General features: G+C 39.1%; 1 protein-coding gene across 12 annotated transcripts in view; it reads left to right on the forward strand.

The window, feature by feature from the left end:
• Nucleotides 1-20,417, forward strand: part of ATF7IP (activating transcription factor 7 interacting protein) — a 78,085-nt gene extending 57,668 nt beyond the window's left edge. For 7 of the 12 annotated variants that reach the window (XR_015803852.1, XR_015803856.1, XR_015803853.1 and 4 more), the window contains exon 12: nt 4,852-4,930. Coding sequence is in view for 5 of the 12 variants with exons in the window: in XM_088165211.1 (XP_088021337.1) it covers nt 4,852-4,930; nt 10,523-10,702; nt 11,594-11,779; nt 13,580-13,689; nt 15,062-15,478 (972 nt within the window). In the remaining 7 variants the exon portion in view is untranslated. Of the gene's footprint in view, nt 1-4,851; nt 4,931-10,522; nt 10,703-11,593; nt 11,780-13,579; nt 13,690-15,061 lie in introns of those variants that run through there. The other 5 variants (XM_088165212.1, XM_014882598.2, XM_088165213.1 and 2 more) reach the window with 2 other exon arrangements.
• Nucleotides 20,418-20,981: the final 564 nt, after the last annotated feature.

Here is a 20,981-nt window from a genome sequence, read left to right on the forward strand (position 1 = left end):
GAAAAAGAGAATCACAGCTGTAGGAAATCACTTCTAGCGTTGTGTCAAGTGTTTCTTTGTAACTTCTAATCAGGATTAGGATTACTAGCATCTAAAACCAGCTATTCTGGCAACCAAACTCTTATTTGTGTTCTTGTTATTAGGGGTAGCCAAGCCAACATCTGCTTTGCACTAAAGAAATGAGAGGGTATATAATACTTAGGGGTTACTATAACTGGTTATTCATTTTTTCCATGCTTGCATTGTTCTTTTTCTGTGGGAAATGTTGCACAGTACCAGTTAAGGGTAAGGGGAATGGAGCAATCATGTGACTGCAACACATAAGGTGTCTGTTAAAAGTGGTTTTGAGTATTACACAAATATTCAATCACACACTATCAAAGCATGTATTGCAGCACTGTGAAATTATGTTTGTGTAAACTTTGATCTTGGTAAACTGCTTCCTTTATTACATTATCATTTTCCTTTTTATCTTGGTAAGAAATGACAAATATATTCGGTATCTGGTAGAGTCAATTTTCATGACATCTTTACAAGGCTGGAATAATTACTTCAATTTTGTGGGAGTTACTACACTGGAAAAAATAACGGTTGAGGAGTGATAAATCTGACACTGAAACAGTCTGTGGCTGAAATATGCTCAAAAATGTATAAAAAAAGTTGTTTTCACAACTGCTTAAACTGTGCTTGGAATCTGTAATTTTGTTTACAGATGACTCGTAATGAAATAATAACCTCATAATTATGCATACAAACACAGTATTGCCACCCTCTCTACATGCATCCCATTCCCAAGATACATTTTTAAAATCACTCCCCATAATTTAAGATAGATTTTGCTATTATATAACGCCTTGGTGCGTCATGTATTATTGTGGTGGTGTGATGCTTCATTAGTTGTCTGGTTTACAACCTCCAGATTTTTTTCTAGTTTGTTATAGTAGAAACTATTGATAAAATTATCTGCACTGTGTCAGTGTGCCACACATAATTGTCAGATTTTGATCTTTACTACCCTGAATTTTTTTTTTTTTTATTTTGCGATGTATTTTTTCATTGTTGCATTTTTTCCCCTTAATTTTTCACTTTTACATACTGCAATGTTCCTTTATGAAAAGCAGGTGGCATTACAATCAATAACCTTGTTATCTCTTTGTGATGAACTGAACTGTGGCGTTATATAATACCAAAACTTTTAAAATCATGTTTATCATATGTAAATAGAGAAGTGCATGTTCAGAACTTTCTTCAGAATACCAACTTGCAGATTTTGGTTTTTCATTTGGTGCAATACATGTGCATATTGTTGAGTTTGTTAATGGTTTTAATTATTCCACTAATGTGGCTGCACTGATAGAAAGGTGTTAAGATGGCATCATCTGTTTTTCTGCAGAGATCAGCTGAAGCAGTTTCATGTTGTTGGCTTCCTGTGTTTGGAGATAACTAAAAGTGATAGCAGACCAGAATGCTTTGACCACACTTCTCTGCTTTAGCAGTTTCTACCCAAATGCTTGCTGAAATCTAATATTAGGAGCTGAAAGACTTGTTCTCGTTTCAGTTTTTGACACAAATGGAAGTGTTGTTCATATATGACTGAAAGTCCAATGCCAGGGTCGCCCTTGATTTGATCAGGGCTGCAAAGCATGCTGAAGTTGAGTTCTGATTTTGCTCAGAGCAGCGTGTCTGAATCTCTGTTCTAACGTGTAACATGGCAATCTTCTCCAAAGAATTCCATTCCTTGCTTTTTAAGGAAGAAAAAAGCAGTTGTTCCTCTGTAGTCTTTCCTCAGACTTATTTCTGTTGTAAATTGGAGTTTTCCCAAGTCCTTGTACTACAAAAAATTCCCTGAGAGAATTTCTGTGTAAAATAGTCATGATACTAAAAAGGGGTGGTCTTATTTTCTGGCTTAGTTGGGCATGGGGTTTTCTGAAAACTTTATTACTTGTATTTCACAGAGATGATGCCCTGTGGTCAAATTTTAGGTCTTAACCATTCTGGTGATGTCAGTACTCCAGAAACATTTGGGATGAGATGATAAAGTTCTTCTCTCAGATCATGGAGATGCTTAATTTTACCATGGGAAAGTGTGAACCAGTCCTCTTAACACCCAGTTGCCAGTTCTTGAATTTCCTTTTCATTCTCGAATTTAAGATAGCTACAAGTATCTGAAAGCTATGTGTGCCAACACTTCGGGATATAGAAATGGATACTCCTCCTCCTTGTGACTGTAGGTGGATGCTGCAAATAGTCAAAATCCTGACCTTTATGACAGGCATGATGAGCAGTCTGTTTTGTGTGGGGATACCCTGCCTACATCATGCTCCTCTAGGTAGGAAACCTAATGTTCAGCCTTTTTGGTTTTTCAAGTTTCCTGAAGGTTTTCCTGTACCCCTATATTTCATTTGAGGGAAATGCATGGTTGGGGAAGTTGGGGAGTCTATCTGGGGAGGCCGAGGATCCAGGACTTCATGGTGTGCTGTGTATTGAGTACAGCACCTGCAGGGAGCAGCTGGAATGTGTGTCTGGAACCAGAACTGGGGGTGTACCCACAGAGCCCCACTCAAAGGCTGCCCTGCAGACTTGCAGCTTCTAGGGCAGGCTGCAGAAAGAACCTGGCTACTTCTGGATAGCTTCTCTTGAGGAAATTGCTGTCCAGGGTCATTTAGTAAAAAACCTTGAATAGTATGACTGGACAAGAGAATTGCACATGTGAGACCTTGTTGGCAGAGTTGATTTAATAGTTGCCTGTTTAACTAACTCAAGATTTGGGCCTTACAGACATCAAAATAAAGAAATGCATGCTGTGACACTTGCTGACTTGGTAATTCAAAGAACTTTCTCAATTGGCACAGACAAGTAGGGCTTCAAAACAGTTAGCTGTCATACAGACTATTTTTCTAAGGATTTTGATTTCCTTGCAGAGGAAAAATTGAAAGGAAATTACTTCAGACTAATGTATTTTTTAGTGGGAAGAAATTAATAGCTGGATATTAGGTTTTTTTCTTTCTCTAGTTCCTTTTAAATCTCCATCTCCATTTTTCAATCTGCTTTCTCATGGCAGAGAAATCTGTGGGTCAAAATACGCATTGTTGGCTGGGAAGATCAACCAGTTGGAATGAAATTCCTTTTGACTTTATGCTAATCAGTTTATCATTGATTATTATGTGACTTTTTCTAAAGCTTCAAGTGGTTAAATCACATCATCATACTAAGAAACCTGAAGCTAGAAAGTATTTTATATAGCAACCACTCAACAGAATAATTCCATGGTTAATAATTCTAAAATACGTTTCTATATGTATAGGAAAGATGAGTCCTTATAGAGATCTCTTCTGTCACCTAATAAACATAAGTAGTTAGATATTTCTTAGATTTGGTATTTTATTAGCAGAATTTCATCAGTGGCAGCATTGAGCAAAAAGAAATCAGGTTGTAATAATGGATAATAAAGAGAACTGTCATGTCAGGCACTCCAAATTGCATGACTGATAATTCAGGCAGCTTCTGCTTGCATTTAGTAATCATAGAATATCTCTTTGCCTCTCCTCGGAGCCTTGCCTGTGTGAGAATTGCCTTTCAGACTTCCTTAAAGGCTTCGTTTTACCCAGATTAAAGTTCACAGAGCAGATAATCTCAGTGCTTAGGCTTCGTCCATCTGTCACCATCTGACTGCACAGAAAAATCTCTAATATTTCTAGGGTGTATCATGTCAGCATTTGTACAGATCATGTGGGTCTGATAACTTGTGCCTTTTTCCATGTTAATTGCTCCGAGATTTTTGATAACTGTGGTGTTTTTCTAACTCTTTGTCTGTTCTATGGAAACTTACTGGCTCTACTCCATAAATCTGTAGCAGTTCAGTCCACCAATAAGTGATAATTTCTTCTACATAACAACAAAAAGAAGAAACTTCAACTAATTTTTGTAGCAAGTTTAAGGAAGTAGAAACTCATATAATCATGATGTTTTTCTAGAAAGTATCTTTAAAACCACAGAAATATGTAAGACCTCCCCCATATTTTTCTCATCACATAAGGGAACATGTTGGTGATCTCTGCAGTCTGACCATCCAAGGGACAGGAGTTGATCTAGAAGATAAATCTTGTTTGGTGGCCTTCTAGGGTGTTTTGTTAAAACCTGGGCAATAGCTTAAAAGATCCCTTTATGCTCCCTAAAGGGAAGGTTTAAAATAGGTTTGTATGTAGAATAATAAATGCTAAAATTTGTCATAATGGGTGAGAATACAGTAATGAAATTACTGAATACAATTGGAGTTTTCTGATGGCTTTTGATGTGTTTTGTAAGCATATAAATTCCAGTGTAGCTTTCCCTTTTTCTTAATGTGAAGTCTGTGTCACTCTAAGTACACAGGCAAAGCTGTCTCATAGATAATTATGAGTAACAGATAAATAATATATTGTCCTGATGACTGCTCTGTCAGAAAGTTACGCCACCACAGAGGAGAGGAAACGCCACTGCAGATTACAACCAGATTAACATGTTAGGAGTCATAGTTGAAATATACTTTATAACAACAAATTGTTATGCATTTACCTGTAAAATAATATGTAAAGCAATATGCTACTATTAATCAGGGACTTTTACTCCTTACAAAGCTGAAAATACTTTAATACTTCAATACTCTTTACTGCAATACAGTCATTTGGTTGTCACCCATTTTTCAGGTCCTGGGATATCTGTCTGAAATTACCTTCTCTTGTTCATTTCATCAGTTCCTTTCTAATAAGTATCAATTCTGAGACCTCTCCTTCTCAATGTTCAATATATGTCCCTTTTCCACTTGTGTTCCCTGGATTTGCTTTTGCAAAACGAAGGAGTTTTGTCTTTCAGAGCGGGAAGTTCACAGGAGGTGAATCAGGAGGTGTCATTGATCTTACACTGGATGAAGAAGATGACAGCTGTTCTCAAGGTAGGTGAAAAATACTTGCCTAGCTACAGGGGTAATTGAACTACAAGTGTTATTTCATCTTGTGAGTGGCAGAAAGGAATAAACTTCTGTTTCTGTTTAGTGTATTTCTTCCCTTGGTGTTTCAGATAGGAGTCTTGTTAAAAAAAATCTGTTTGGTGTTAAATAAAAGGAACTTTACTTACAGTCTTGAAGATTTTTACTATTCCTTTACTATAAGCATTAGTGCTATCTGTGCTTAAATACCTCAGGCTTGAGGAGTAATTTGAGATGTTTGAGTTCTTGATAATCTTTCCAAAAGCTCTTCTAGATGTGTTTATTTTTTCTGTTTACTGATTATAATTACAGGCCTTTTAATTCTACAGGTGATATTTAGGCATTAGAGTATTACAGCTTCTAATCTTTTGTGTAACTAACACTGTGTGCAAGAGTTTAAAGACCAAATGCAAACTGTTGTTTGCTTTAGGACTGTATGCCAAGAGCAGAGTAAATATAGCCGTGCTCTTATGTACTTTGGCAATTTGGATGCACTTCATCTTTTAAGAGAACACATTTCTTTTTATATAAATCTTGTGTAAATGTAGGCCAGTCTAATTATAGTTAGCATTGGATTAGTGAAGAATGGTAGTACTTCACAGAAATAATGAGGCTCTACTTAAGACTGTGTATTGTGCTGTCATTTTCATTGGAAAAAAATTGTATTTCTACTACTGGAGGTAAAATTTGCATTCTGTCTGGTCTCTGAATGCATGTACCTGTACTGCATTCTGAAGTCCAGCCATCAAGAAGTTTGATTCCTCTGGGCAACCTTGACAGTTATTTCTCTAGATTGTTTGTGTAGAACTTGAATACACATTCTTAATAGCTTGATTTGCTTTGCATTTGTATTACACAAATGTCGAAAATAATTTTGGCCTGTGGTAGCATTTCTTCCAGTGAGAAAGAAAGCCTAGAGTTCTAGAATGGTTTGGTTTAAAAAGGATCTTTAATGTGATCTCATTCCAGCGCTCCCTGCCATGGGCAGGGACACCTCCCACTGGACCACGTTGCTCAAAGCCTCATCCAGCCTGGCCTTGAACAGGTCCATGTGATGTTATCACCAAAAAGGGAGTGTGTGAAGTATACAAGTATTAGGGAAGCATGATGTAATTCAGATAGCTGACTATCTACAGCTCTTATCAGTAGAGGATCTGTGGTGCACAGGGAACTGAGTATGAGCCAACAGTGTGTTCTCATTTCAGTTTAAGTATTCCCCCAAACTGACACTGGTGGAACCACAGCTGAAATAGGGTGTCCAGTTTTGGCTCCCCCTTCTTCACACTCAGAAGTTGTGGTAGCACTGGATGGTGTCAGGATGGCGAGGGCCTGGGGTGCATGACCTGTCAGAAGAGATCAACAGACCAGGGCATGTTTGGCAAAGATTTAGACAAGAGACAGTGTAAGAGCAGCCTACAGCTATTTGGAGGATAGTTACAAAAATGACAGAGCACAACTCACTTCAGCAGTGCCAAATGATGCATTAAGGGGCAGTGGCCATGAACTGCAAGTTCAGGAAGTTCAAGTTCAGCTTGAGGAGGAAAGAAGTCACCACAGTGCTGCACAGAGGGATGGCAGAAAGTGTCCACTTGAATGTTTTTGAGATTCAACAGGGCAAAACCACAGATCATTTGAATAAGTTCTTATTGACAGTCCAGTTTTAGCAAGAAATTGGACTACACAGCCACCAGAGGTCCTTTTCAGCCAGGATTTTGACTTGACAAACTGACTAGCAGAATAGCTGAGGCAATCAAGTTTTTATCACTGTCATCTCTTCTGAGAGCTAGTTATCAAAAAGATAAAAGGGTGGTTGCCTTGGGACTGTGCAAGCCTGTCAGGTAAGGTTAACTTCCCCAGTCTTATTTAATATTCTGTAAAAGATACTCAGCAGATAGATTAAAATGGAATTGTGGTATATTTTAAAGTAGCATGTCACAGTATTGTAATATATTTCAGCTCATATTTTCCATCTAAAAGTTTCTGAAAATAAGATTTTCCAGAGAGCTTTTTTCCTTCCTAATTGCATTAAATACATGTTCACCTCACAATTGCCATAAAAGATCAATACCACAATTATATATACAACTGTAAGACTGCTTCTCTAGGTTGGAGTGCTACAGAGTTGTAGCTCCATTGCAGCTTAACTCTTCCTCAGTGTCTTTGTAGGGGCATGAGCCAGTGTCTTAAAAATTGAAGCAGTGGGATATTTGGAGATTCATTCCACTTAGTTGTCCTTCCATTAGGAGGAAGGTTACTGGAGTGCTTTAGTGCTGGGTTAGCTCCTGTGTGTCTCTTCACTGCTAAACAGAAGCTGATAGTCTGAAGCCAATGCAGATTAGTTCATGTTTAGAATTTGTGTGAGAAGTCAGTGGTTTTTTATATAAGCTGTAGAAACAGAGGAAGCCCTAACAAAAGCTTGAGTTTCACCATGTAGTGAGAGCACAGCAGTAGGATTTTTGAGCAAGTTTCTTGGGAATGTCTTCTGATAATAACTTCAAGGTTAAGAAGAAAAGTACACTTGTAACAGCTTTTGCATGATCATAAGCATCCATATACCTTTAGCCAATTATTTTTTCTGCTGCACTTTGTTTACAGCAAATGTGGAGCAGGTTTTATTTTCTCCTAGATTTACACAACCTCAGGATAGAAAATACTTTCAGCATTATGGTGTTTCCTGCAGGAATGTTAGCTCAATGCTAATTCAGATTGAAGAGCAACACTTACATAGCGTTGTTGAGAACACTCAGTTCCTGATTATTTATTTTATGGCATTGTCATCCATATAAAAAGTAAACCTAATTCTGTTATGTGTAAAGATATTTAAATAGATCTTAATATCTACTAATATCAAATAGCACCTTCTGATTTGTGCAGAAGTTATGAATGAAAAGGGTGTGTAATTTTTGAGAAATCCATGTTAACAGTAATCTAGATAGTTTTCTATCTGCAAGTATCTTGCAATACTTGCATTTTGGACCTTGCTGGCCTTTTAATAAAAAGATCATCAAATTATTTTGTATGAATATTGAAACAATTAATAGATTTAGTCTAAAGCGGGTCTGTAGTCCAAGAACGATATGTAAATGTAGTTTTAAACAGCTATGTTCTGATTTTTTTATTATTTTGTACGAAAAATTATTAAATACATGATCAGATTTTTATTTTATAAGGTGTTTTATCTGGTTAACAAATCTGTAGTTCTCTGGATAACTTTTTTCTTATTCTTGAACATGCCTGTGGTATGCTTGCTCTTTTGTAATCCACCTGTACAAGTTGGGAACTAGAACACTGTTCAAAACTCCTTTGTGCTATAACTGCAGTATTGTAGACTGTTTCTGGCATGGAAATTAGTCCCTCTTCTGTTTTGTGTATTAGATAAGGAGTTTTGCTTACACCTCCAGTAGTGACAATTTCCATTTTATGCTCATTTCAATAAATCATATTTTTCTGTCTCCTCTAGGTCCACATTTGTTGTGAATATGATGCTGAGTTCATTTAGTATTGGAAACTGTTCCATAATGACTTTTAACCTTAGTCCTAGTGCTTACTATGTACCCACTCTTCCTTGCTGTTTTTTTTTTTAAACTTAAATAGCTTTGCCGTTTGTTTCCATTTATTTAATGGAAACTAGTTAGTTATCTGTCATCATTTCCTGTGGGTGGTGCAATGCTGACCTAGTTTCCAGTCACTGGAATGTCAGCAGGGCTCTTCTTGATTTGTCAAGGGTAAATGAACTTGCTCTGTGTGGAATTAAGAACAAAAGCAAAACTGGAAAAGCCCTCACATTTGTCTTGACTCTCATCTTCCCTTAAACCACATTTACAGCAGTAGGGTGTAAAGGTTTTTGCTTGTTGGATTGTAAGTGCATCTTCTAAGTCATGACAAAGAATGCACTCACATCACTGAAGTTATTCAGTGGTAGTTGAGATGTGCATCAGTCTGTAAATATTTGAAGTAAACAGATGTATGCATCTCTGTAGGAATCTCTTCAGAGTTAAGTAGTTTTTTGAGTACTGGGAAATCTCTCAATTGTGAACAATAAAAGAAGCTTGAACCAATCACCAAGGCCTGTTGGTTGATCACAGCAGGAAGAATCTCACCTTTTGTTTTCAAAATGAACATCCCTTCACTGCTCCTTTTATAGACTAAAAAAATAAAAAAAAAAACAGTATATTTTCATCCTATGGTTTTAGTGAAGTAGCTTGGCTCTTGAGTCTACAGAAAGACAATATGGGCTGCAACTCATACAGTATTTCATTTTTGAGGTCCTGAATTTGGGGATAGGGTCTGGGGGTGATTATGCTGGTGCTGGGTTGATGGTTGGACTGGATGATCTTGAAAGTCTCTTCCAACCTTGATGATTCTGTAATTGTGTCTCTAGAATCATACAGCAGTTTGTGAAGGGCACTGCTACGTCAAGCTGTTAGCAGCTAGTGTTAAACACAGCTCAGTGAAACCATCAAAATATTCTCAAACTGCTAAAAACCTCAACACTTTGAGCTGTGCTGGCATCAACCCCGTTCTTAATGCTTTGAAATATTGTTGGTATACTTAATTGAACATTTTAAGTGTGGTCCTCACTATATTGTTATATTTTCTCAAGAATAAAATGAGTATTTATGTATTTTCATCTTTATATTCTGTGCTCTTTTACTAAATTAGTGGCTGATGCATGTTCAGTTTTATTAGGGAAGAATCCTTCTGAGTGATTGCCTTTAAAATCTACTCTTTTATCTTGTGTTTTTTAGTTCTTCAGGGGTGCCTCCTCTACCCATTACTGCTTTAATGTCCAGATGAAAGCTTCTCAATTCTTCTTTATTCAACTTGTGCAAAATCTTGATTGGATAGAGACTTGCACTCTAATGAATATTTTATGTAGTCACAAATAAACTAAAGCTGGAAAAAGTATTGCTGTAGTAAACTACAGATACAGGCAATATTTGTCAGTATCACAAGTCAGTCGTGTGGAAGGTGTCAATGTGATAAAAACTAATTTTCTTTTTAAAGTTTTCTATAAATAATAAAGCAATTTCCCCTTTTTAAAGTAAATATAGTGAAAATTCAAAATAGCAGCAAGAGAGCTGACTAACAGATTGAACGAAGGAAAGAGCAAATAAAAAGATGTAAACATCAAAGGTAGACAGGACTAATTTAGGGAACTAAATCTGAGTACTGCACTGTTTAGGCCTTTAAAGGTTTTAGGATTTTTTTTTTAATATATATAAACTTGTAAAGACTTTGGCACAGTGCTTCGTTGAATTTGGGTTTCCAAATTGCTCTGAAATGTACAGACTTCATGATAATAGAATAAAACATTTGTGGAGTGTGTCTGGGCAAGGGACATTGTGGTCATGAAAGTGAAGAGAAGTGAATTAGTTTTCTGCATATTTGTTTGCATAAACAAAAAAGGTCATAGAAATGTCATGCTTGGAATATCCTTACCAGTCTATAAGTGGGAGAGGGAAGAAAGGATTATAAAACTCTTGTGTTGTTTGAAACTGTGATTCAGAAATGAAAATTTCTGTTTGCTATTGTCTATATCTTTTGTTTATTTTAAAGCAGATGGCAAGAAGCAGAAGCAGAACCAGAGCCAGGCACCTGTGGCAGGACTGAGCATACCCACCCAGCCCTTGACTCGACCCCTGCAGCCTTTGCCACCTTTGCAGCCAAGCCCTGTGCAGCAGCCAGGTGTTCCAACAAGTGGCCCTTCCCAAACCACCATCCATGTATTACCCACAGGTAACTTCAGTTGACATCACTGTGTGAGTGCAGTGGCTGCTTTTTTTCTTGAATTAGACTGCTGTGTGCTCTACATTGTACTAATCTTCTAAAGTGAATATTTGGAATGTTTGAATCACTTCATACATAATCTTTCATTCTAGTCGGCTTCCCATAATATTTTTTCTTTTAAACTGATAAAGGGGAAAGTACTATTGATTTGAAAAGAATTCAGGATCAGTTTAATTCCATGCAGAGCAATAAATCCTGCTAAGGATGGTCATGGAAATTATTAAATATACTATTATTGGTAAAAGTGAAAGAGAAGAAACCTGTACCTTCTTTAAGTAATGGGGGGGAAACATTATCAGCATCATTCCTGTGTCTGTCCCTGTGCACTTGGCAATTACTTATTTTGGCAGAGGGAATGGCAAGGCTGACATTGAAGTTCTAGCTGTAGTTAAATATTACTTTGTAGTGTGATTGTTTTTCCCTTTCTAAAGAAACATAGGTCTTTTTTTTTTTCTTTCTTTTATTATTTTTCTGTATATGATTGCTGGAGATTAGTTGGCATTGGATTATTTTATGACTGCTGTGTTCTGCAGACTCTTTTGTGGATTTTATATTCTTCAACTGGCCTTACATGCAGGACCTTTGCAGGGAGTGGGGGAGACATACTATATATACATATCATTTATGTTAGGAAGCTGTATATATATTGACTTTATTATTTCAGGTGAAAATATAGTTTAGGCTGTTTTCATTTTTCTTGCAGTATCCAAAACAGAGGCAGTTTTTATTTTACATGGCTCAGATGAATTCGTTTTCTAGAGGAGATGTGTACCCTGGAATAGGCGTATGGCTTTGAGTCATAGAATTCAGATTTAGGGTGTGCTCTGTCTTTTTTTTCAGCTTCAACAACAGTGAATGTAACTCATCGGCCTGTGACTCCTGCTGTTCCCAAGCTTCCAATCCCAAGAACCCCTGCGAGCCATCAGGTTGTCTATACCACTATTCCTGCACCCTCAGCTCAGAATCCTGTAAGAGGAGCTGTCATGACCAGCCCAAGCTTAAGGCCAGTCACCCCACAGACTGGAGGTAGGGGATGATTCCTTCCACGTGCTTCTTATTGTGGCACAGCTTGGTATGTTCTACCTGATGGATGTGGCATTTAGGGTTCTGATTTAGGTTTGTTGTTCGGTCTGTGTAATTCCTTAATGGTCTCTGATTTGTGTGCTCAGCAAATTTCCTTCCTTTCTCAAGGCCTGAAGAGGTGAAATCTCTCACCAGATGTATCAGAAATTGATACATGACTGAATTTCCTTGAGTAGAGATGTTGGCAAGTTCCCCTTGACTTTGTAAATGCATAACTGATACCTTCTCCTAGCAGTAAACTCATTTTCTGAAATGAGTAATAGATATCAAAAAATAAAGAACTTAAATGATATTTTGTTACAACTTCTACACTATGGTTATTTTAACACCTTTATGTTGAACATAAATTTCCCTTTTTTATGAACATGCGCCTATTTTTGTGATGTCCTGGTAGTGATGCTGCTACTGATGTATATTGGTTTACATTATCATTGTAACAGCCTTTAGTAGCAGATGCTTCTTGAGTAAGATCACTGCACCTTGTCTTTGAAAAATTGGCTGTGAAAACTCATCCAAAGTGTACTGCAAATTGCAGTTTTGTACTTCTGCCTCAAGTGACTGGTATTCCTACCTAGAAGTGATGCTGTGTTTCTATCTTATATCTTATTAAGGCTTTTCTGACCATCTTCAGATGGCTGTCATTTCCTGAGACAGAACTGCAGTCACACTAAATCAGCATATTTTAGTCGGTTCTCACAGAGGAGAAACAGCCAGCTCAGGTGACTGTTATCCCACAGGAGTTTGCACAGCTTCATCAGCTTCTTAGAGAGATTCCAGTAAGAAATATATATAAAGCACCTACCCAGTGTTTAGCACTTAAAGCATTAAGATTTAGCACTCTGAGCTCTCTGCCTTGGACTTAGAGATTACAGGCTTATGGATTGTAGCTTGATGAATGTTTATCAAGAGAAATGGCCATACAATAGCTGTGGTTTCTTGATAATGTGTTGCTCCATGAGCTTGTCTTCTGGAGTATTATATTGCTTCAGTCTCACACAAGTGTAGAACTAGGACATCATAGGAATTGCCCCAAATCTTTTATTTCTAGACTGAAATGGAGAGATAAGCTGGGCAATCCATAACAATGAGCAAAAGCTTTGACTACACAGAATGTACGTGTTCCAACAGTGAATAGATAAAGTGTTACTTAAGAGAATTAGATGTGGTATAAAATGAATGAAAACTTGGTAACAAGGCTATAAAACTGTCTAGGTTATTCCTGCCAGGCAGGTCAGTTTACTGTGGGAATGACTGAAATGGTGATGCCTGTGAGCAGCGTCCATCATGGAGTCTGTTCTGTGAGGGAGGACAAGCTTCTTGGACAGTGACTTAGCTTTTTTTGCTTTCAGTGCCATCCACAGCACAGCCTTCTGAGTGGATAACATTGTGCTACATCAGCATTTCTCTTTTCATTTCTGAATCCCAAAATTATGTAATAGTTCTTTTCATACTAAAGCTGCCCTGTATCTCCCAGTTCTCCTCCTCACCCATTTCTTTCATGATACAAACTGCTAAAACAACATTCTGTCCCCTCTGCAAACACAAGCGCTTGCTCTGTCTCACTTTTACAGCTTCAGGGAATGGGATGGTGGTGTTGTTATGCAGTGCTTCATCAGTCTGCTGGCAGCTGGAGGAGCCTGTCTGAAATTTGCCTTCAGCTGAACCAAGGAGTTGGTGTTCCAACGTTCTGTTTAGCTGTGTGTAGGTATCGAGTACTCACGGTGTTTGTTGTGCTCCTTGCAGGTGTGACCGTGCGAATGCCTCAGACAACCTACGTGGTGAACAACGGGCTGGCTCTGGGCTCTGGAGCTCCTCAGCTCACGGTGCACCATCGACCGCCACAAGCACACGCTGTGAGTGGGGCTTTCCAATCACCTGTGCAATGTACAGCCTTGTCCCTGCACTGGGACTCTCAGGCTGCCTTTAGTGTGAGCTGCAGAGCAGTGAAATGCCTTGCTGACACTTCTCAGCCACTTCTCATGCATGGCACTGTCCAGTCACCTACAGCAACTCCTGCCCAGAATGGTAAAAGCTGTGCAACCTCTCCCTGGCCTTCTCCAAATTACCAGGAGAACATACTGAAAATAAGTGCATGAGTTGTCTACAGGTGACTCTTGGAGTCAAGGGCATAGAACTGCCAGTAAAATGTTTAGTCATGGTTTGGCTGTGAATTGTGTGAAGTTTTCAGTACAGCTGTTTGCAAAACTGAGGTAGGAGAACAAGGTACAGATCAAATCTCCAAGGTTGCTAATTCTGAAACTCCAGAGGTTTTTAGTCAATGCTGAGGGTGATTACTTCCGCATCACCTAAAACCTCTTTTTAGAATTTAGAATTTGAGATTTTCTTTGATTCATTTCATTTCACTTCAAATACATTGTCTGTACACTCACTGTTGGGCAGTCACATTACTTATGGTGTCCTGAAGTGGTAAATATATTGCCAAGAAGGTGGCTTACCATCCTTTCAGTCTAGACACCATCAACTTTATGCACTGCCCAGTGATAAATTGTGATATTTGCTTCATTTATTCTCACTCAGAACACTTAAGATGCCAAAAGCTCCCCCAGATTCCAACCTGAAAAATCTCAGGTTTGAAGCACTGCAACCTCATTCCTAAATTCATCTTAACTAATATAAATGAGAGACCTAGGACTGTTTTTGCAGTATAAAAAAGAAATCACTGGAAAGACACATTTGTGCTCTCATTTCAAAATTTTATGAAAAGTGAGGCTGAGCTTTTGTGATCAGTTTAAGGTGATAGAATCTTTCTTCCTTTTGTCACTGAATACCTGTCTGTAGAAAAGATGAGTTATCAACTTAATGCCCTGCCTGGGGTGTCAAGTAATGTGAGAACAGCAGCTCAAACGTAGATGGGCTCAAAGTCATTGTGAACCTGCTTGCTCAGTCCTGGTAAAGGGCACAGTGTTGAGCTCACCCCCTCCTGACTGGGAAGCAAAGAAGATACAGGGAAATTACTGTGGCCATGATCATTTGCACAACTAGGAATTTATAGGAGAATAACTTAAGAATTAATGGCATCCTTGATCATTGACCCCTTTTCATCATTTGCTGCTGCTGCCTTGCCTCTGCACATAGGGCTGAGAGTCGTGATGGCTGGGTGATTGCAGGCTCATCTGCTTCCACTTACCTGGGGAACAATGAACTAAAGCCTCCTTCCATTGCTGTAGATTCTGACCTTTCCCTTATTGCTCTTGTGCTGCTTAGGACCCACCGCGCCCCATACATCCCGCCCCACTTCCAGAGGCACCACAGCCACCACGTCTGCCCCCCGAAGCTGCCAACACTTCTCCACCTCAAAAGCCACAGCTGAAGCTGGCCCGGGTACAGAGCCAGAATGGGATTGTGCTGTCGTGGAGCGTGATGGAGGTGGACCGGAGCTGTGCCACTGTGGACAGTTACCACCTGTATGCCTACCACGAGGACCCCAGTGCCACCATGCCCTCGCAGTGGAAGAAGATCGGGGAGGTGAAGGCGCTGCCGCTGCCCATGGCATGCACTCTGACACAGTTCGTGTCTGGCAGCAAATATTACTTTGCAGTCCGGGCTAAGGACGTCTATGGACGCTTTGGACCCTTCTGTGACCCCCAGTCCACAGATGTGATCTCTTCCCAGAGCAGTTAAACTAGAAATCTTTGGACCCTTTAAACCTGTCCTCCTATCAAGAATTACCCCAGTTTTGGGAGGAGTTGATCCCATGCATGAAATTCACCTTTAAATCCATTCTGCAGGATTATTTTAGACAGTTGTGTGATACACTACATGCACTCAGAACCAAAAGAAAAATAAAGTCTGACCTGCAGCAAGAGCGCCTGTTTTTTCTAAATAGTTCATGTCATTGGCCACTTGAAAATTTTGTTTTTCCTTCCATGACAGGTGTTCTACCTAGATGCTTACTGTCCTTTATCTAATAGCATCCCGAATGCCTGGGATTCTGCTTCAGAGTGGAAACAAAATGGTAAATTGCAGTTTTTCTGAAGTAAAACATATGCATCTGTAATGTCTATTGAGACACCAACACAAGGGCAAGAACCATCTGCCTCTCGCCCCCCAGCATTCTGTGAGCAGGCTGTGACATGAAGGGTGATTCAAGGTCTCTTTTTGTACTGGAGGCTGGTCTTACCTTACAAACTGTAATAAGCTCTCTGAGGGGAAGGAAGGGAACTTGAGTCTGGCCAGGAACACATATGAATTTGGAGGTGGTGGAAAAAAAAAATCACCCCACAACCGCCTACCTCTTCTGTTTTCACCATGTTCCCCTACTCACCCTAGAAGTATTCCCAGCTCAGATCTGAAACTGGATTGCATTCACCCCACTCTAGTTCAGACAGTTTCTCTGCCCCTCCCCTCAAACATCCAACCCTATTTTTTAGATTTATTTTGTGCCTTAAAGAATAATTTCAGAAATAAAATGTAGCCAGATACCTTATGCTGTTCTTTTATTTGCTTGGAGTAATTTTCCCCTTTACCCTAGTCTTTTATCAGTGCTTCTCATTTTCCAGGCCTGCAGTGATTACTATTTCTGTAAAGACAAGAAAGTGTAATATCTGATGATGATGAATTTGTTCTTACCTGCAGCATCATTCAACCCTTTCCTTACTGTAATTCTTGAGTAGTTGTTTTGGTCCTGTCAAGAATATTGAGTATACAGACATTATTTTCCACCAGAGCCTTTCTGGTTCTTTTGGGAAAGCAGCATGCTGCAATTCAGCCAAAGAAGAAACCCCTGTGGTGCAGCGCCGTGAAAGCTTCTACCTTTTGCACTCATTTGGATGCTCAGTGAGTACAAAAGGAGGAGCTGGCTTCCCAGTGTCCTCTCTTCCATCACTTGCCTGCCTCTGCAGAAAGCAAACACAGCCAAAGGCATTTACAAACTATTTTAGACACTGGATTAAACCTTGTGAGTGATTGCAAATGTTAATAGATGCTTTCATGATGCTTCTGAGCTGAGAAAAGAAACTGGTGCATCTCCCCCACTGTCATTGACATGTTAAACTTGCTTTTTGCACAACAAAACTGTAATGTACCTGGACAAGAAAGTAGATGCAAGGTTTTAACTTTGGCAATTTTCAGTTGCATTCCTGCCCAATAGAACCACACAGTGGGTTTAGAGGGGAAAGATTTTTTTTTTTAATCCACCATATAGCAAAGCTGCAGAGTATGACTTTTTTAATTTCAATGCTCTCTTTCTCAAAACCCAATACATTCAAGTGTGAAGCAAGATTGAAGAGGTGTAAGAGAAGTTAAATCCTCAAACAGGGCTGATGAAATATGCTATTAGATTATGGATTCTGTAGCTGTTGTTCCTTTTTTTAGAACCTTTACACTGAAAGAAATGGCACTGTAGACCTCTGTCTGGTTTACTGTACTACTTCATGTAGCTGGGAGTGTCACTTCTCTCAGGTGAGTAATGGATATTCTCTGTATGGAAACTTGCATTTAAAAGTATAACAGTTGTGTTGATTTGGGCAAGCAAAAATTCTGGCTAAATCCAAGTATCCTCAGAGAAGGTTCACACTGTGTATGAACAATGTGTAACCTTTCGTTTGAACTGCAATTGTCCCTGTATTTCTGGTGCCAATTATCAAAAATGCCTTGAATTTTTTGTATTTAAATAAATGTTTGCTTATTTCAAGGAATAATTACTTAATAATGCATTTAGTCTATTTATGGAGATAAAACTAAATTTGGGTTCTTATAAGGACAGGTCTGTAATAGAGACTAGAATAGTTCTTTCCAGTTGATGGTTGTCAAGTTCTTGGGCAATTTTTTGTTAACGTGTCTTCGAGATGGTACCAAAGAGCCATTGGCCATATCAGTACTATGAAGTTTTGCAGTTTGAAAATTAAAATAAACATGAGGATACAACCTACTTGATTTATTTAGTTGTGATTCCAGTCCAAACTATACGTGAGCTTTGTTACAGCTTGAGCTTCCATTTAGATATCCCTTGTTCTTAGGTTTGTCTCCTTTGGGATAGGCAGAGGGTGCAAGTCCTACATTAGAGTATTTTCTTTCCTCCAGTGGAGGTATTAATAGGGATGGTCTGTCATTCCATTTGGAGGTTTTGTGGGCTGCATCATTAGAGAAAGAAGACTCATTTATTTACTGAAGATGTAGTTCTTCACTGAACTGACTGTAAAAACTGGCTTCTTTCTTACTAGATCCATTTCTGGTCTGTGTGGCAGTGGTGCTGGATTTTTTACAGGATTTTGTCAGAGATTCTTGTTGACCAAAGGCATCACAGCTCAGGGGTGAATTATTACTTCTGTGTTGTTTCATCCCAGCAGGGCTGTTAAAGGTCTGATTTCAGTATCTTGATCTGGTGGAGAAGTATGTGATAAAGCATGGCTCAACTGTGACATGCCTAGTTTGGTGTGGAGACATCCAAGGGAGCTGGTTCCTAAATCACTGATGCCCAAAGAGAGAACAATGCCAGTTTTGTGCAGTCACTATCACTGTTCAGCAGATCGCTGCAGGGAGTTTGCTAACAAACACGAGTAGTGCTTAATTCCTTACCTCATGGCAGTTTTTCCCATGTAGTCAAGTGGCTGATGGTTTTATTATTATTTACCTCCCAGAATGATTATTGAGAAACTTTCTGCTAGCAACAATCAATCAGCAACAATTTGTTTCATTTATAGACTTTATTTGAAAGTATTACCAAAATATTTGGCAACATTCAGTACAGGTGTGTTAATACTCTGCTTCTAGACTGGTCTCTTCATTAATGAAAAGTGTCAATTGCTGAAGCCTTCCAATAATCCACTTTCAAATAAGCTAAAAATTTCCATATGGCTTTTAAGTGGAAGTGTTGGCTTTAGTTTCTTCTCTGCACTTAATACAAGTTTTTCCATCTTTCAATAGCTTGGTATAAAGTTCTTCCTAACTCTCTGGATTCTGTGATTCTGTGTTTTGCTGATGCCCCTGGGTACATGACATTTCAGCAGTACCACCTTGGACCGAGTTGCCCGTGTTTTAGCAAACACAGCACGAACTACAGCTGTGTTTTCCATCCTCATGTACTTTCTGGTGTGTTTTAGGTTCGAGTTGTTTTCTCTGTGTGATACAAGGGCATCTGGATGTCCACGTTGAAAGTAACTAGAGTTAGTTCATCTACTTGGAGAGGAGCCCTGCTGTAGAGTGCTGATGGCAAAATGGTGTTCTGCATTTCTCCTACTTACAGCTTCACTGACCTCTTTTATATTGCTGTATGGCTAAAAAACTTTATTGAATACAAAAACATAAATACTAGGAGGGCACAGACTAAGTATAGCATCTGTACTGTCTCCAGTACAGCTTCAGAAAACACAAGGATGCAGATCTCTCAGCCTGTAATTATTTCCATGCTCTGAGCAGCTTCCCTGTGCGTTGATGTGACGCTGCTCCTTGGAATTGTCTGTGCTGCCCTTGGCCATGTTAGATCACTGAGCACAAGCACTGAGACACCCATTCCCAAGGTTTTTATCACAAGGCTGGAAACACCCATGGTGTTCTCCCTGTAAAATTAAGGGGTCTTACCCTGCTTCCTTTGAAAACAAAGATAAGACCCCTCAGTCTTCACTGGGACCACTCCACTCAGTAGTAGGATCTGAATACCATTTTGTACTGTAACAGCACCAGCCACTTCAGCCCTTCCTTGATGCCATTTGTCTTAATGGTGCAGTAAATAAAAAACAATATTATATGTAGGGATGGGTCACGTCTGTTCTGCTCCTGAGTCAGCCATGCCCCAGGATGAGTATTGCATACACTGTACAAAATCAAGCTGTGATTCTGCCTTCTTATACACCCTTTGAGTATTCTCCTTTTGTGAAAAATATCTATGCAGATATTTTAAATACAAGCTTGATATATTAAATGTATATTTTTTTAATTTGTTGATTTGGGTTAGGGGTGGGCATTGTATGAAAACACTGGAGGGAGAAGAGATCAAGTGACACTAAGCCAGCCCTGCTGTGCAAATCTATTCCCTTCCAAACACCTTCTGAGAGGAGAAGGAAAAAATTAAGGATAGCTAGGATAAAGCAAATAAATTAATTTTCCTTTTCAGCCCTTTTAAGTTAACAAGGCATCTTTCTTTCTCATTGTCATTATGCAGGCTGAGAATTCTTTTCTTCTCTTTTATATACATATGCCTATATATATATATGTATAGATGTGTGTGTATATATACACACACACATATGTATACACACACATATATATATTTGTACTGCTATCTTAAATTAATAGGGTGTAGCTGTAAATAAGATAGCTGAGTAGTAGTTTTTCAGGGATTCCTGTTCAGCTTTAGTAATTTATTGGCTATCAGAAGTCAAATGTGCAAAATCCTTTGTTGGAAAACTTCAAATCTGATTTCTTGTTTTGTTATGCAGCAGGACTTGTAAATACGAAAGAAAAAATGTAGGACTGATTTAATGTCCAGTTTAAACTGGGCAGTTACCAGCTTTCCCCATTTTTGTATGTACTGTAGATTAGTGTGTGTCTGTGTTAACTGTAGTGGGGTTTTGTCTGACAAGCCTGGAATTTATACTTTGAAATAAAACTACTGGGTTTTTAACATTATGAGTCATCTGTGCTTAGTTCCTGACCTCAGGAGGCAACTCTCTCAAAGAGCCCAGAGCCTGCTCCTTCTCTTCAGAGGAGCTGCTACCTCGTTCAAGTAACATTGAGCAGCAAGGGTTTGGCTCTTGGTCATTCCCAGGAAGTCAACTGCATGGTACTGCCCTCACAGAACCAAAAAACCAAAGCAATGCTGTAATTTCTGGGAAGTTGCCTTCCATGCATTTCTGGAAAGCGTGGACAGACAGAATAAAGTGACTTGCACCCCAGAGTTGCCCCAGATGAATACAGGTATGGAAATCCAGCTGCTGGTGCTGTTCTCCTTGCCCTCCAAGATGCCAGGTTTGACCTCTGAAGCAATGGTCATTCTTTCAGCAAGAGGCTTTGGACAAAGTACAGGAGTTTTTCAGAGCCCCCTTCGAGCATGAGGGCCCACTCATCTGGCCAGGGAGCAGCTGCTGTGCACAGCATGAAGTGCATCACTCCGAGATAATGAAATCAGGATTAATAAAAGCGTGTTGGGGCACATAAAAGGCTCTGCCCCACCCAGCTGCTTCAAAGG

The sequence above is a fragment of the Sturnus vulgaris genome, chromosome 5 (assembly GCF_052056855.1).
Source record: "Sturnus vulgaris isolate bStuVul1 chromosome 5, bStuVul1.hap1, whole genome shotgun sequence".
In the NCBI taxonomy this organism is placed as follows: Eukaryota; Metazoa; Chordata; class Aves; order Passeriformes; family Sturnidae; genus Sturnus; species Sturnus vulgaris.